The sequence below is a fragment of the Xiphias gladius genome, chromosome 22, assembly GCF_016859285.1.
Source record: "Xiphias gladius isolate SHS-SW01 ecotype Sanya breed wild chromosome 22, ASM1685928v1, whole genome shotgun sequence".
In the NCBI taxonomy this organism is placed as follows: domain Eukaryota; kingdom Metazoa; phylum Chordata; class Actinopteri; order Istiophoriformes; family Xiphiidae; genus Xiphias; species Xiphias gladius.
Genome location: NC_053421.1, coordinates 13,619,125 through 13,635,579, shown reverse-complemented (window position 1 = coordinate 13,635,579; position 16,455 = coordinate 13,619,125). Strand labels below are relative to the sequence as shown.

The 16,455-nt window shown below is 41.9% G+C and overlaps 1 protein-coding gene across 1 annotated transcript; it reads right to left on the bottom strand.

Annotated features, from left to right (window-relative positions):
* Positions 1-1,521: 1,521 nt before the first annotated feature.
* Positions 1,522-6,971, bottom strand: tent5ba (terminal nucleotidyltransferase 5ba). The gene is made up of 3 exons (XM_040118623.1): positions 6,831-6,971; positions 6,015-6,742; positions 1,522-3,101 (listed from the first exon to the last, which is right to left on the bottom strand). Exons 2-3 carry the CDS (start codon positions 6,168-6,170, stop codon positions 2,073-2,075), a joined length of 1,185 nt encoding a protein of 394 aa, XP_039974557.1. The 5' UTR covers positions 6,171-6,742; positions 6,831-6,971; the 3' UTR covers positions 1,522-2,072.
* Positions 6,972-16,455: the final 9,484 nt, after the last annotated feature.

The following is a 16,455-nucleotide window of genomic DNA, read 5'->3' as shown; positions in this document are numbered from 1 at the left end:
TGCATATACCCAATATAGTTGTGTTTAACCACATTACCGCAAACATTATTCTATCATAGGAGTACTGGTTGCACCGGAGGTAAAGGTAACTTTGAGGTGAAAGGGTTTATACAAATTGCAGAGAGAGCAATAGGTGGGGGGTCAGTAGGGGCCCAACACGAAACTTTTGCTGCAGAGGCTCCTAACAGGGTTAATCCGGCCATGTGTGCAAGAGTATATGCCAAAATGTGAAAGAATTTCCCATTGGAAACATTATGAGGTCTAGATTACTTTATATTGGCTCCAGTACTCTGTCTGGTCCCAGTGAACTGACTCTGTGACCACCAATAACCCTATATTTAACAGATTTCTGCAAAGATAAGACGGTGTATATATGTGTTCTTCAGTAAAACAACATTCCTGATGACCATATTTCAACATCTGACTTTTTAAAAATCAAGTCGGAGTTCAGTATGGAGAAAGAATGAATGGGTGTGACTCAAAATGTGGCAAAATAAACTATTTTTGGTTTGGTTGGTGGATGTAAACATTGGCCTAAATGTGAAGATCCAATGTCTGCTAATAATCTATATGAACTGCATCATTTCCACCATCTGTCTTTTAACGAGCTTTACCATTCTGCCTATGGCTGTAGAGTTTTTTGATTCTGACTCAGACAAAATTACATGGATATGGTATCAGTAAAGCAAACAGGGCTGGGTTTCCAGTGGTAACATGGGTGGGAGAACAGGCCAGCCTTTGTTACCAAGCTTTAGTATCACAGAGGAGAGAGAGGCCATTGTGCTTTAGAAAAGCCTCCTTATGGTTCATGTCCTCAGATTGTAATGGATCCTCAGCCCCAGTTTAACAAATGCAACTCACTCTAGTTGACAGTATATGCATTTCAATGGGCCTAGTTACGGGAAATGAGCAGCCCTGTTGTCGTTAACTTATCAAGTTTGGAACAAACAATCCCCTATCCATCCATCCATCCCAAAGAAAGGAGGATAAAAGTCTGAGTCATTCTACCTGTCAGTTCTTATTGAAAGCTATTCTCATGTGAAATGAAAACATGCTGTTTATAATGGATATCCAACCTGCCTTTATGAATGGTGAAGCAGTTCACATAATGACCAAACTGCAGCCCTCAGGACCTGAGATTAAAATATCAACAATCATTATAGGCCAAGGTTAAAATGATATTAGAAACCTTCTCGCAATGGGTGATGCTGCCCCTTCCCTACTTCCAACCCCCCACTGACCTCCACCTGACAAAGTACTCACAACCACCTCTGTGGTAGTTCCAGCTACAGTAAGTGTTGTCAGGATCACGCTTTGCCATTATCTCTCTCTCTCACACACACACACACACACACACACACACACACACACACACACACACACACACACACACACACACACACACACACACACACACACACACACACACACACACACACACACACAGACACACAGGCTCACAAGGTGAAAACAATACCAGCCACACTGTGGCAGCTGGTAATAACCACAAGACAAAATAACTGGAGCTTTTTCCTTTTTTTAATCTCACAAAAATGGATGCTTCTGTTCCTGAAAAGGGAAACGGAGTAATCTAGAAAACACTGAATGCACAGTTCTCACTTTACAGATGTTTTTAGAACATTTGATGGTTCATTTTAGGCACTTGGAATCATAACAAAATTCTCTTTCTGAACAACAAATACATCTTTGGTCCAGTATGTAATTTTAAAAAAATAAGAGTATGAAAATAACACCAATGTTTAATGTTTGTTTCCTCAAAAATGTATTTCTGACATACACTATTTAAAGCTTGATAAAAGAATTTTTTAATTATTAAATAAGATATTATCACTACATCTCAGAAATGACCAGCAATCTTACAGATGTTTTGCAAGAGCAAAGTGAGAAAAATTAATGTGTCGGCTCAATCAGATGTACAGCAGTACAGGATTGTTTTAGTCAAGTCACATTTGGCAAACATGGGTTTCCTTTTCTGAGTATTTTCAGTCCGCTTCCTTTGAAAGATGAAGAGCAATGAGCACACATCCACCTCTCTCCTTCCCACAGCCGGTTCAGCTACAGGGCAGCCACGTCTGATATGAATTACTGCATGGTGAGACCTGCAGCGGCTGCACGTGTGCAATATAGTAATTACTGAAGTTGATGTCCTGTACGTACGGAGCTGGCTGGTAGTAACACGTGACATTCGTCACAGTAGGGATGGCGTTCTGCTCAGCCAGCACCTTCAGCGCCAGCATGGAGATGAGGCTGAGCGTCTGGCGCCGCTCGTGGCCCATCAGGCACACGGTGCTCTCGTTCACCACTTGGTGCAGAGTCATCAGGCACTCGTACCGTTTGTGCTCCATCCCGGCAAAGTGGTTTTGCAGGTATGCCTCCAGCTTCCTCTGCTGCTCGCCTATGTCAGGGAAGTCAATGAAGAAGCGTGAGCACATGTAGCGCTGCATCTGCTTCATGTCCGCCTCCGAAGAGGGTCTGAACCCTCGCACCCGCAGGTGGCAGTACTTCAATAAACCGCCCCCTCGGATTTCTTCAGGGCTGCGTGTGGCTATGGTCCTCTGACACAGGTGATCTATGGCCTCCTTGAAGTCCCCATACACACTCTCCCCGATCACAGTGGGGTGAAAGCTCTCAGACATGGGCGTCTCTGAGCAGCGGTCAAATAAGAGCAGAGAATCAAGGCAAATCTGGAAGGAGTCCACACTGAATTCAAATTGCCGCCGTAGAGAGTCCACAAATTTAAGCTCTACATTCTTGCCCATGTTGTTGGACAGCGAGATGAGGCTCCAGCGGTCTGTGTCATTACAGACTTTCACCAGTTTCTGTACATAGGCCTCTTTGAGGGTCAATGCTGTGATGCGCTCCTTGGAGACCCCAACTGGCAAGAAGTCCAACAGGCAGTCTAGCACCACGTCCTTCACCAGACGGAAGGCCTGATCGTCTTTCAGCGACACACCAAAGATCAGGTCGAGGTCTTTGTAGCCCAGTCCAGTGTCCTGATGGAGCACGTGACTGGCAGCAGATCCGTTCAGCCTCACGTCTTTAACACACACACCTCTCTCCTCCAGCCTCGCCCGCACAACCTACACAGGAGTGAGACAGAAATACAGCTTGTTATAAGTAAGAAAATGAGAGAAAAACCCTTGTATTTTCAGGAATGATGAGAGAAATACACACTGAAAAGACTCAAGTTAAACTCTTGAAATATGTCCAAATAAGCTCCACAGGGGCCTAGTGGAAATCAATAGTTTGTGAGGGCGAGATCAATACCATTGCTCACAAAAGTCCATTTCATCACCATCAGCCTCAGTCTGAATGAAACCTAAAGAGCCCAGACAAGGAGCAGTAGCAGAGCTGGCAATACTGTGTTCCAGGTCCACCTGAAAGGTCCAGACTGTCTTATTACACAAACTGTGATGAGATTTATAATCCTGAACTGTAACCGAGAGAGGGTGAACACCAGTGGGCTAAACTAGACCAGCAGTGTCAGTGTCTTGCCTCAGGTTAAATGTAACAACTACAGGTCATTCAGGAAGGATCAGCAGCGTTTCCCTTCCTCTGTCCAAGGGACCTGTGAGATGTTTAAATGAAGGCGCCCCGCCTCAGTGCAGCCACATTTGAGGAGGATGATCTACAGCTGGACGGGGCATGCCAACATCACTGCTAGCAAGCACAAAGGGGGTCCTGAAGTAAGACATCAAAAGGTAGATTCAGCCTCCTCGACTGAAGGTAAATGACAATGTACGTGTGCCATAAAAACTCTTCTCAAAACATTTGGATGTGATCAAAGTGTTCAGTGGAAACTTTGATCTGAATGATATGACATGAGAAGCTTTACTATTTTAATTCAGTGTATACAAAGCTGGCGGACTTGATGCAAAGGCTGATACATGTAAGCAGACTGCAACAAAAACAAATAAATGCCTGACTGTAAACGCTACTCTCCACTAGCATTTCTACCGAATGAATAATAATGGCAGACAACTTAAACACTTAAACCTGCAGCACAAATTAGTTCTTACACACTGGCACACAATCCTAAATCTTTCTACCGGCACTGACCTGTCAGATTAGCGTCTGTTAACTCTCTCTCCCATGGTGATCAGATAACAAGCTGGCTCTATTTATACATACTGGGTCAAGCTACAGACAAACAAACATTTGAAGGCAGGTCAGCCCCCCACACGGGAGCGGAGGAGGAACAAAATCATAATTGCATAACTTGGCAGTAATAGCACTGTAATCATTCAGCCATAAAGCCGTGCTGATTGAGTTCAAATTCCAATTAGGGCCAATTATAATGTGAGTTTTTGTGTGTGTCTGTGGTCGTCCCAGCCAGCCAGAGTGAAATTCAGCCTCAAGCCTACACTTATCACCTTTCCTCCCTCTGCCCTCTGAATGCAGGTAGTCAAATCATATGTGCTTGGGTACAGAAGCTCCCCACCAGGTAAGTGGAGAAAACCTGCGATGAGTTGTGTGTGGTTCACTCATAAGCTCTGAGTCAAAGATCTGAGTTTTGAAGCGGTTACGAACAGAGGGTATTGCCATCTCCGATTTACAGGTCTCTTTGGACTCTAGCGCCTCACGATGCTCCGGTGGATGTTAGCCTCTGACCTGTCCCTCTAACCCTGCCGCAGGACAAAGGTCCTCTCTCTCTCAGTCATACCTCGTTTTATGCATAACAGAAGAGGTACAATTAAATCAAAGAAAACCTAAATACATCAAAGCTACAGTAAATAGAATTATTCTAGTTTGTCATGATAGGAGATTTACTGTTGATCAATGTTTAGCCAACCACTAAATGAATGTATGCGACCGATGGCAGGTTTTAGCAAAATGAAATTATATGGCGTTTCCACAAATCCAGGGGAAACATAAGACTCCCCACATTTGGGGCTCAAACCTGCATTTAAGCCTCCTGCACACTCAATGGAGCATTCATCTTTCCAATACCGCAAGCATGAAGCTCTGGGCTTCACAGTCTTCTCAAGCTCATATTGAATATGCCAATGTGTAAATGAAATGGGTAAAGAAAAGAAAAAGGATTCTGTGCCAGATTACCTGACATTTTTTTCTTTGTGAATCAGCTATACGTTCAGTGTGAAATTCAACCAGAGCATTTACCACATTAATGATGATGCATATGTTTAATGTTAGCCAGACACAATGCATAAGAGGCTGGAAAAGTGGAGGGGACTTTAGCATGTGTCTTTCATACAGTTTAAGTCAGACCAGGGGAGTTGTAACAGGCTGTGTACTCCTCACTGTTTCCCCCCAGTCTGCAAATGAATGTGAAAATGATGGACACGGAGACAAATCAACATGAAGCTCTTTCATATACCAACTGCTGGATGCAAGTGCCATAAAAAAAACAACAACAACAACAACAACAACAAAAAAAACAACTTTAATTTAGTGTCACCAGGAGGAAAATTAACCCGGACACTTAGTTTGCCTGTGGATAGTTTGTTAGAACAGTCTTTAAAGGATTAAATAGCAGCCTTGGGAAGAAATTAGAAGCAGTCAAAATGTAAACTTTCCCCAAAAAAGAGGAAACAGAGCATACAAATTTAAGATGTAATCTGTCGCGGAAATACAATTAAGACAGGAGAAGAAAAAAAATCTGTTGTGGATCAATGGCTTTAAAAGTGAGATTAAGAGACCACCAGGGATTCCTGGGAGTTCCAGACTAATACATTACAGTTTCATTTTAATATTGAATTCCCCAGGTGTTGACATCAGGATCCCAGTCCGAGAATATATAAGAGTGACTATTTGATCCAGCGGTTTCACAAAATTAAATCACCTGCCCACATGCTGTGTAGTCAGGTGTAATATTTACTTTCATCTGTATGCATATAAATTAATAAAAGAGCTATGGCTATCTAACACCAAATAACTCTTTAAAAATGGATTCCGATGCTCAAACTAAAAATCTGCAAGTCAAAGTAATTTAACCTACCGGAGCGTGTAAATGTTTGAATGTGGGTTTGTACCTGGACGATCTGGCGGGGCTGCACGGACAGAGTCGGGAAGTTTCCTCGGCCGTGGATGGGGACAGCCTCCCCGAGGATCGAGTCCAAGCGCTGCACCTGATCCCAAGACAACACGCAGAGCCGCCGACTCCGGTCCGCCGCATCACCGCAAGACATGGCGATGTTAACTTTCAGCCCCCACCCCCCCCAAAAAAAAAAATAGTAGAATGTGAATCAGCGCTTCCTCCCGGCTCCGCTCTGTATCGTCTGTCTCGAAACACAAGCCAGGTTACTCCCGTGAATGTCTGCGGTGAAGCCGGTCCGGCGCTTCGCCTTGGAGGTGAGGAGTGGAAAAAGTTATAGCCGAGTCTCAGGAGGTGGCGGAGGCTGGGTTGCGATCGGGCGCTTCCTCCGGCGTGTGCCGCTAAAATCCGGACAGTCCGCAAACAATCGATTCATAAGGAAGGTCCAGAGGGGTTTAAAGCCTCCCCATTAGCATGAGCCCTGCGATTGGTTGCTGTCTTTGCTCATTGATTATGGACGCCCCTGTCTGCAGGGAACACCCTTCGCGTGACGCACTTGGCAGCCCTCCTCCCCTCGCGGCGCGGACCTGCATGCCGACAGGGTTTTCCCTCGAGCAAGCCGTACGATCTAACGATCTTGTGGTCGGCATCGCCTCAGCTGCGGCGGCATCGGGAATGAGTATTTACTGATCGAATATCTGCTCGTTCACGTAAGGTTGAAAGCAGCTAAGAAAAGAAAAAAGAAAAAGATCGATTAGAGGGAGCACACTCCAGCTGTGTAGACACATGCTCCACTTTTGCTCTCACGATGTACCTCTTTATTTGCCCGGGGAGTGTTTGCAGAGCATGCAGGATGTTTTTGCAGCTACGCCCTGCTTCGTGATCACACGTTTGATGATTGTGCGGAGCTGCAGGGGGCCAGAGGAGACCTCGAGCCCTCCAAAGCAGGGGAAAGAGGCCCCAGGCTCTGCTGGAGGGCACGTCAACAGACGCGACATGTGACCTTGTCCAATCGAGATTCTCCAGAAAAACTCATCCTGGTGACTTTCCAGTCACAAACTCAGTTTGCTAACCTCCCGGCCAGTCGTTCACAGCCTTCCTGGCCTGTGAGCCCTTAAGAAAAAACAATGTCTACTTGCTACACCACACCAGCATTTGCATGTCTACCAGCTGTGGCCTGTTCAACCAAAAGGGGATATTTTTCCCCTGGTTTTGTGTTTCATCTAAATCATTAATAGAGACCCGGACGTGTAAAATTAAGCAATAATTCACAGGAAAAGTGATAAATAATAGAGGAATGTCAAAATGAACTTGATTTTGTAACTTTTTCTGCTTTTCCTGTCTTGTTAATCATCTCACAAGCTATCAGATTTATGTTGCGGCCCGACTCCCAGGCTGGGAACCACTGCTCTATGGCTACCACTATTTATTTTGGGTTTTTTTCCTCAAAAATTAAACATTTGTATGGGATAGTGTTTATAAATGGAAAAACACACCTTTTTAAGTCCGTTTCTGGTCTTACTTCAGTTTTCACAAAATATGAATTAGAGTTGGCATGTTCAGCCATCCACACCAACATCTCATGTGTATTGTGCCCAAGAAAAATACTGTAAAATGTACAAGATAATACAAATACATATGAGCCTCTAGCATCATTGTTTTGTTACTAATTTTATAGCCACAGTATCTGATACATAAAGGCCTTCTAGAATTCCATTATCTATTTCACTGAAGTCCACAAGCTGCTTGTCAGACGCCGAGTATTTAAACTATGATAGCAGACTATTAGAACTGCAAAATGTTGCTTTGCTAATCATACATTTTTATAGGTCCTTATCATTTTTAGTAGATGGCCGTGTTTAAAGTGGAGAGCCGTTACCTTTGAGTTGTTTGTTTATTCAGCCAATGGAAAATTAAAGCCTGCCAGCCACGCAAACAATCATTCATTTAATTTGCTCATGATTGTGCAGGGGTTTATGAAAAGGCTCAAATAACCCGCGATGCCCTTTTCATTGCAGTATTCCATTTCCACTTTCAGATACCATGCTGCCACTTCTTTCCCCCCCCTGCCTCCTTATCTGCCATGTGAGTTTTGTTTTTTGTTTTTTTGATTTTTTTCATTTCTTTTCGGTGCAGATGCAGAGACATTCCTCTAATCTGAACAGAGTATTTGTTGGCTTTTTATGCTGAATGCTGTGTGTATTTGTCCATCCGTGGAGGGCTGAGTTCACATGAATACATTACACATATTAAATTGCTTTATTTAGCTAGTGAATCTATGATCTGTCAGATGCAGTCAGTGCACTCTGCTTTTATTATTCACTCTAGATTTCGACAGGAGTGGACTGCAGTCACCTTGTCATTGTCTCTATACCTTATACTGTCCCATGTGTAGCCTATTGTGTGTTAAAATGCGCTAAATATCCCTTAATGAAGCACCTCACACAATAGTAGACATTACTCATAATGGCAGACGTTACTCTTTGAGTGGTGGCCTTAAGGCCTTAAGATTCTTCCAGTATGTAATTTGCCAGTGAACAATACAGGTGAAAATGTCAATAATTCCCGCTTTCAAAATTACCAAAATATGTCATCATATATAAAATCCCCAACTATCCTGTCCACGCAGAATTTTAGTGCGCCTGTAAAATGTTAACATGAGAGCAAAGTTCATTTCATCATTTACCTGTTGCGTGTTTTTAGTGATGCAGCAATAAAACACAGACATACGGAAACCTGCTCTTACGCACTCAGGCACGCACATCATAATGTCTTCCCCAAACATACTGTATATGTGTGTGTGTGTGTGTGTGTGTGTTTGGTTCACACACTTCTGGACGACACACAGGCGGAGGTTGACAGTGTCCCCCAGAGCTCTGAGAGGTCAGGTCGTGGGCGTAACATGGTCTCCACAGGAGATCACTTCAAATCCTTGCGATGTCAACATAACGCTGTTTCCGTGGCGACAGCATCCGCGGTTGTCGGGCAGCCGGGCAGAGGCATCTCCAGCTGAGGGTCCTGCCAGGGGCCAATGTGAGACATCTGCGTCATCCGACTATAAATAGCCCGCCGTGTGGCAGCTGTGCATCCTGGGAGCAAAGCCAGCATTTACCTGAATGTGAAACACTTGGGGACGAGAGAACAATGACGGCAGATAAATGTCAGGCCACTTGACATTCTCAGGTTCCCTCACAGCCCCACGTCAGTACAATTAGTACAATTTAGACAACAACAAACAAAAAGTCTTCTGTGTACACTTCTTTGTGTATAATTCCCTGTTTCAACTTTTGTTCATTTATTTCAGTGTTATTGTATCCTCTGTTTATCCCTGAGATGACATCCTGCTGGAGCCATGACAACTGAGACTGTAAGTCTTGTAGGCGTGGTGAGATAGCCCATATTTAAACACACCTTGAACAAATGATGCATTATGATCAAACATTACAAAGGAATATGGTTGTCTTCGGTACATAATATTAAAGATCTTCAGCGAAAGTTTGTTGAGGCCATTTATGGTTTGTTTCCCTTTGTATTATTGCTCATAGGCTGATAAAAGACACTTTTTTTGGATTGTTTTTTTTTTTTGTCAAACATCTCTGTTTGTCTTTGCCTCATGAGCAGTGAAAATAAGGGGAACAATGCTGTGGAGCAGGCTTCTCTCTAGTGCAGGGGCAGGATTGGACGTCACAGCCTGTTGTAAAAGCATGGCTGAAAATCGATGTTACCAAACACTAAGCGCTGAAGTGTCACAATGATCAATTGTGCGAAGACAGAGAATACTCCGCCTGTCACACTGGATGAGTTGTGAAGCTTGTTTTCTTACTCTCCCGTCAGGGCTCCTGCAATCTAAGTGAATTATTTCCCCCAAAAACACTTCATTTGACACTGAGCACATTCAGAAATGTTATACCAGAAGAGCAAGTGTTTGCTATTATTAGAGTGTGCATCATGTGTAACTTTGGACAGTGTTGCCATACCTAAAATAGTGATGCAGCTGCTGCTTTTACATTTCATTTCTAATTGTGAATCACAATCTACTTCTACTTTGATTTTGTGAATGAATTAACCCGGTTTCTGTCAGAGTTGCCTTTCTGGCTCAGTCTGCCTCGGCAGCAGGTAACCTGTCCATAGAACCAGGTTGAGGTGACCAGGCAGCCTGGAGACCATAGTGCCTACCTGCGATAGAGGGAAACTGCGTGATAAGAGAGGTAAGTTTACTTTTCCGGATTGTTCCAGATGACAAATCTATGGGAAAGTGGAACAAGGTTACGCAAGTAGCCGGGCTGCTGACGTCAGACTGCCTCCGCTGCCTGCTTGATTGATTACAGTACTGCTTGAAAGCGCTGACCAGTGCGCTGCTGGAAAAAATAAACACACCAGAAATACACTATAGATTCAAGTGGCATCATACATCTGCTCTCCGCTCTGTCCACACCTATAGCGAAATGGAAAAATACTAAAATGTGAAAAAAGTAAACATACACTATTTGCGGTAGATCTAATGTAAGCTTTGTTACTATTGTTGGACTGAAATCAAATTATGACTTATGTTGCCTTGTCTTGTAAACCATATTACTATCACCATAATTAGTGATAGTAACACTGGCTTAAGTAATAATAGTCAGAGTTGCAAATGGTTTTATGCCACAGGATCAGTTCTGTTTTCTTATCGTGTTTTTACTGATTCTATGATGATTACTTTTCTCTTTTCTTTTTTTAAGTTATAAAGTGTCTATACAGATCATGCAGTCTGCATGTCCGCAGTTATACCATACCCCCTTCGATAAGAGAGGTTACTGCACAGTAACGCTCAACGGTCACATAGGGAGTTAGACTGTGTATTATGTATGGCTCGGCTCACTTTACCCTCTGAACTGGTAGAAAGACTGTAAGAGAAAAAACCTTGACTCATGGTGAAGTTGTGCAAAATGTGAAGGCCATTATAGAAAGAGAAAAAAGTCTAATCAAACAGAGGCAGAGTGTTTAGAAACATGGATCTATACAAAGGTATACAACAAGGCAAGATAAGAAATTCCTTTAGAGGGAGCAATAAAATCTCTAGTTTCCCAATAAATCAGTTTCCAAGCTTATGTGATATAGAACAGAGAGCAGAGGGAGTCATGCACACATTTTTTCCTTTATTTTTATTTATTTATTTATATATTTATGTCTTTTCCTTAAATCCAAACTCTCAGTTAAGCACGTAGATATCTGAACACGTGACTTATTCCTGCTTATAGAGGAGAGAGGAATGTATGGCCCTGGTAATAAACCCCGGACAGCTTCCTTAACTAGAGCTTAAATCATGTTAAGCAACGGCCCCACACCCACCCCAATAGGACATTTAGAGTCCCTGTTGCAAATTACCGTGTCAAATGCTTTACAAAAAGAAAATAAAGACCCAATTTGCTTCACTTTCCAGCTTTGGTGTTGGTAGATGAATGGTTCCCTTTGGAACTACTTCTAATTCTAATTCTAATTCTTTTATTATTCTCCACTGACCAAATACTACTAACTGCATTACAGGGGCATAGAAACAAGTTGACAGCTGCCTACAATGTGTAGATACTGCTGAATCAACAAATGTAACCATAATAAAAGCTTATAAAATAAACTGGTTCTTTAATTTTCTCAACACATGCCTGGCGTGGACACTGCATATTAAAAGCTACCAGAGAAGAGAACCGTCTGCTTCCACTTTCTGGAGAATTTACCAGAAGTGATAGGGAACCCCTATTTAGCAGCCAGCTCTGATTTAATTCCCAGAAATCCGGCTCCTCAGACCCATCCAGTAGCCAAGAGAAAAATGCAGCCAGCGGGGCAATAAAAAGTGTAAAACTTCAAGAGAGCAATTGTGCAAATTCACTGGAAACCTTTAGGGTTACGCACAGCAGAGGCATGTAGCAGGCGCATCAGAGACGGTGTCTGTTAATGTCATGATCACTGACTCTGATACTGTAACTGATACTGCTGGTCTGAAAACAGCAGAGCCAGTTTTATCCAACCTGTCAGTCAGGTTAAAACCTCCGTCTAAACGAGCTACTATTAAAAACATGTTAGCGGAGTATTTCTCAGATCATCATCTAGATTTCTCAAATCCTCCTCCTGGAAGGATTATGGGATCGGGCAAAAGCGTATCCCATCATGCCACGGGTCAGAGAGGGCCAGCTGGATGTTCCACGATCTAAAAAGACTTTTATCATATCAAAAGAACTAATTACATCTATTATATTAATACAGTATGTTTATGATCAGTGATTTGCAGGCATTTCAAAATTCATGGCAGGTGTTTGTGAATATTGATAACAAAACAACTTTTTGAAAGAAACAAACTTGGTTTGAGACACATACTGAAGGGCTATGAGCAGTGACTGGGGCTCAGACATTGTGCTCCATGTTTCAGATCAACAAACCACTCTACATTCTCCTTGCAGTCTCAAACACTGTACTGTACAATTAAAGACCCAGTGGCCTGTGTCTGACTATTGAACATCTCCTTATCTCTTGATGTTTCTTACCTTTCTCCCCTTTACATAACATCCTTTTAAGTAACATAGGTAAACATGATAACCAATATGGAGCATTTAATCTGTTCTTGCCTCATACAACTGTACTGTTCACTTAGATGTAAGTCAAACATGCTGGGAGTAAGTCTGGTGATGCCCTCTCAGTGACTCAGCATGCACTATCAACTTTTTGTCCCTCTCACTTTATTGTAGGTGGTACATAAACCTGGGCCATGACCATTTATTGCATACATTGTTATTGCACAACCATCTTCTGTACATAACCATAAACATAAATATATATAATAATGTGTGTGTGTGTGTGTGTGTGTGTGTGTGTGTGTGTGTGTGTGTGTGTGTATATGTGTAGAAGTCCTGCATTAAAAATTTTACTCCAGCAAAAGAACAGAAATATTTCCAACATGTTCTTAAAGTATTAAAGTAATAGCACTTGGGCTCCATCAGTTACATTATTTTATATTATACTATCAGATTAGTTATGTGTTAACCTGAAAGTAGCATTTTCAGTGTTGTAGCTGGTTGCAGTAGAGATATTTTTTACCCATTTCATAGAGTTTTGGGTGGTTTAATTTACTGTATAGCAATGCACTGTGTCTGATGTGCTCGTAACAGGTTTTAAAAATTATCACCTGCAAAAACAACTACAGCTACCAGATAAAGTTAGAGGAGTGAAAAGTACAGTATTTCCTTCTGAAATGTAGCGGAGTAGAAGTATATAGTAGCATTAAATTAAAATACTCAAGTAAAGTACAAATACCCCAGAACTGTACTTAAGTAAAAGTTACTTTCCACTTCTAATTAAAGCAAAATACAAACACTGTAATCGTCTGCTTTGGGACGAACTTAAGCGATTTAGCCCGCAAAGATGGACAATGTCAAATTACACTATAAAACATTAAAATATATTAACATATTAATCTATAATTTAAAGATTTTTTAAAATTAAATTACTCATAAAGTTAACGCAGATAATATCTTTTCAAATAAATGAAAGTACAAGGAAGTTTTGTTTTTCCTTAAACAAAATAGAGAATTGAAAGACAGAAATAGAATTTTTAAACAAACCTTACACTTCACCTCTCACGGAAAATGTTAATTGGCTAAAATGCATTCCACCATACCCTGACTTAAAGAAAAAAAAACGTTATTTAAAGTGATATTTATATTTTACATGTTAGGTATTAAAATATATCTAATATTTTGCTCTGTTTTTTGTCAAGAACTATCCTGATGTGAGTGAGTGATAGATGCTCACTGATGTTAATGTGATGGTTTATCTTAAAAATGCATTAAGAGAATAGTTTATTTCAAAATTAGTCAGGCTTCAAAACAGTGTATCCTAAATAAAATAAGCAATTGTGTGTTATCTGCTGGCAGGCGAGCCTTGATATCATAAAAAAAAGATCTGTCAGCAGCCAAAGCATTTTTCAGATTGAGACCGTGTTGAACAGTCCGCATGATAACAGCTGCTGTGTTGAAGTCTGACCCAGTGGTACCCTGGTACACTAATCCAGCTCCATGGCACATATTCAGGTTTCCATGTGGAGCTCTTTCCACTTCACCACGCACAGCCGACGCTTTTCCACTGCAAGAATGGTGGATATCTCACGTCTTTTTACTTATTCACTTATCAAGTGTGACCACTGAAAAAAATAATGCAAATACTAAATGTTTTGGTTTAGCAGATATGGTATCTTGGAAAAATGGAAATTATTTCTCTGATTGTTTGGGAGATATGAGGATGAGGGGTCATAATCAAGGCCAGTATATATCAAGATCAAGACTTTTACAACAGTAATAGTTGCTGCTGAGATACAGTGGCAGCACAATTCAAAATGCAATAATTAAATAACAATATAAAGTGTGCATAGGATTATCTCACTGACCATCACAACCTAAAACAACCTGTGCATAGTAAGCAGGACAGACGGATTTATAGCCCTGCACTGACCGGATTGCTTTCGTCAACACATCTAATACACAAACCAACTAAAAAATAACACTGAACTTATCTATCATGAGCCTTATGTACTTAAAGGCTTTTGGCCTGAGCATGGGCCACCGTGCCCAAATGCACAGATAGTCAAATCCACCCTTGTTACACCCAGATAAATTCCAAGAAAAGCAGTACTCAAACACATGGTTAAGTGCTGACCAAACTACACACACACACAGACACACTCACCAGGTTGCCATGGACACTCTATGAGGAAATCTTTAGCCGCACTTCCTGTCAACTGGGATGATGAGTTGCAAAATATTGCTCTGCGTTGACCCTGTTTGTGAGGTCACAACCAACCCCTAACTTTGTCGAGGACATCATCGTCTTTTAGGGAAATACAAGTGTGCAAGAATTGTAGGCTATTTGGTTTTACTACAGTTTAACGGGATTCAAACATTTTAACCAGCATGTGCAAGCTTCCTACAGGATTCAGTTCTTTCATGTTTCACTGGCAGAGGCAACAAACTATGCCTCCTGGCAGCTGCTTCCTTCTGCTCAGTACAGGGTTAATTATATCCAGCTTCACTGCCCAGCACATAGAGACACACTTTTAGCTCTCTATATCACAGCAGCAGTGATCATAACAGCAGCCCTGACTTTGAGTCAGCCGTTTTGTCCGCAGAGGTAGTTTACTTCTGAGGAGAAGACTTGTGAGCATGACACATGGATGCACACATGACAGCAGAGCCAAAAGTAGTTCGCCGAAGAGGAAGAAGCATGACGAATAACAGAGCCAGAGGTAAATAGGTGGGTTATTTGTTGGAAAGGCTGGAATATATCAGTTTTAAGTGAAAGAGGTGGCTTTCCCTGCTGTTCGGTTACTGCATGTTTCTCATGTGTTTCGAGAAAGAAGGAATCTGCTAAGTAAAAGTGTCACATCAGACACTGAAGTTTTGTCTAGAACGATTATATGATGACCACATATCTTCTGAAAAGAGCGATGTGGAACCAGCAAAGCTCAGCCCTTATCCATCTTCCACTGTCTGATCTAACCCTGTTTCTGCAGTAAAAAAAAGTCACCTAGGTTTGACTAAAATACATCCTCTTATTTTGAAAACCAGCAGTAAAAGCAGGCCACTCATCGCCCGCTGACTGGGTGGCCTTCTCTGTCTGTGTGCCACACCAGTTGGGGTTAAAAGAGCATGGTACACTCCAGCAAACAAATAATCACCTGCAGCCAGCGAGGACTCAGATAATCCACATCTCAGCACTGCTACACACCAATGACCTGGTACCTTTATTGGTGATGTTAAACTCAACAAATTAAACTCATCTTCAGATTTCTCTTCTACTGCAAACGTGTAGGCAATGGAGGGTTGTGGTTAAAAAGCAACACAGAGGCTAGGGCAGTGATGCTTTGGCTTTTTCCTTCTGCGAGACACTGAGCCAAAAGTCTAACCATCTGTTTTCTGTTAGCTCAAGATAAATAGGTTGCTATACCAACATGCCTCAGCAAGGAGTCTTTAGAAGCCAAATGAGGTAATAGAGACATTAAAAATTTTAAGAAATCCATTAAGGTTATCACAGTAAGTACACTGTGCGCGGTCTGAGCCTTGCAAGCATCTTTTGACGCCCATGTCTGATTCCAGCCGGAGCTTTGGCACAAGTTTATGTCTTCAATAATTTTTTTATCCCGTATATCCTGCCGCATTAAATAATAAAATGTAAAGATCATTATATTGTGTTTATATATTAATGCAGCTGCCACATGCAGACACCCCTTCAAAAAAAAAAAAGCCTCCAAAGTGCAGTCGCACTCTGGCCTGAGCTGCCACGGTCCATCCATTGCCATCACTGGCCCACAGGCTATTTTTCTCCAGTTTTCAATTTCAATAATTACAGGAAAAACTACTTTAAAAATCACAACCCTGGGCACAGAATAAACATTATGTTGTCAGCAATGCCAAGGA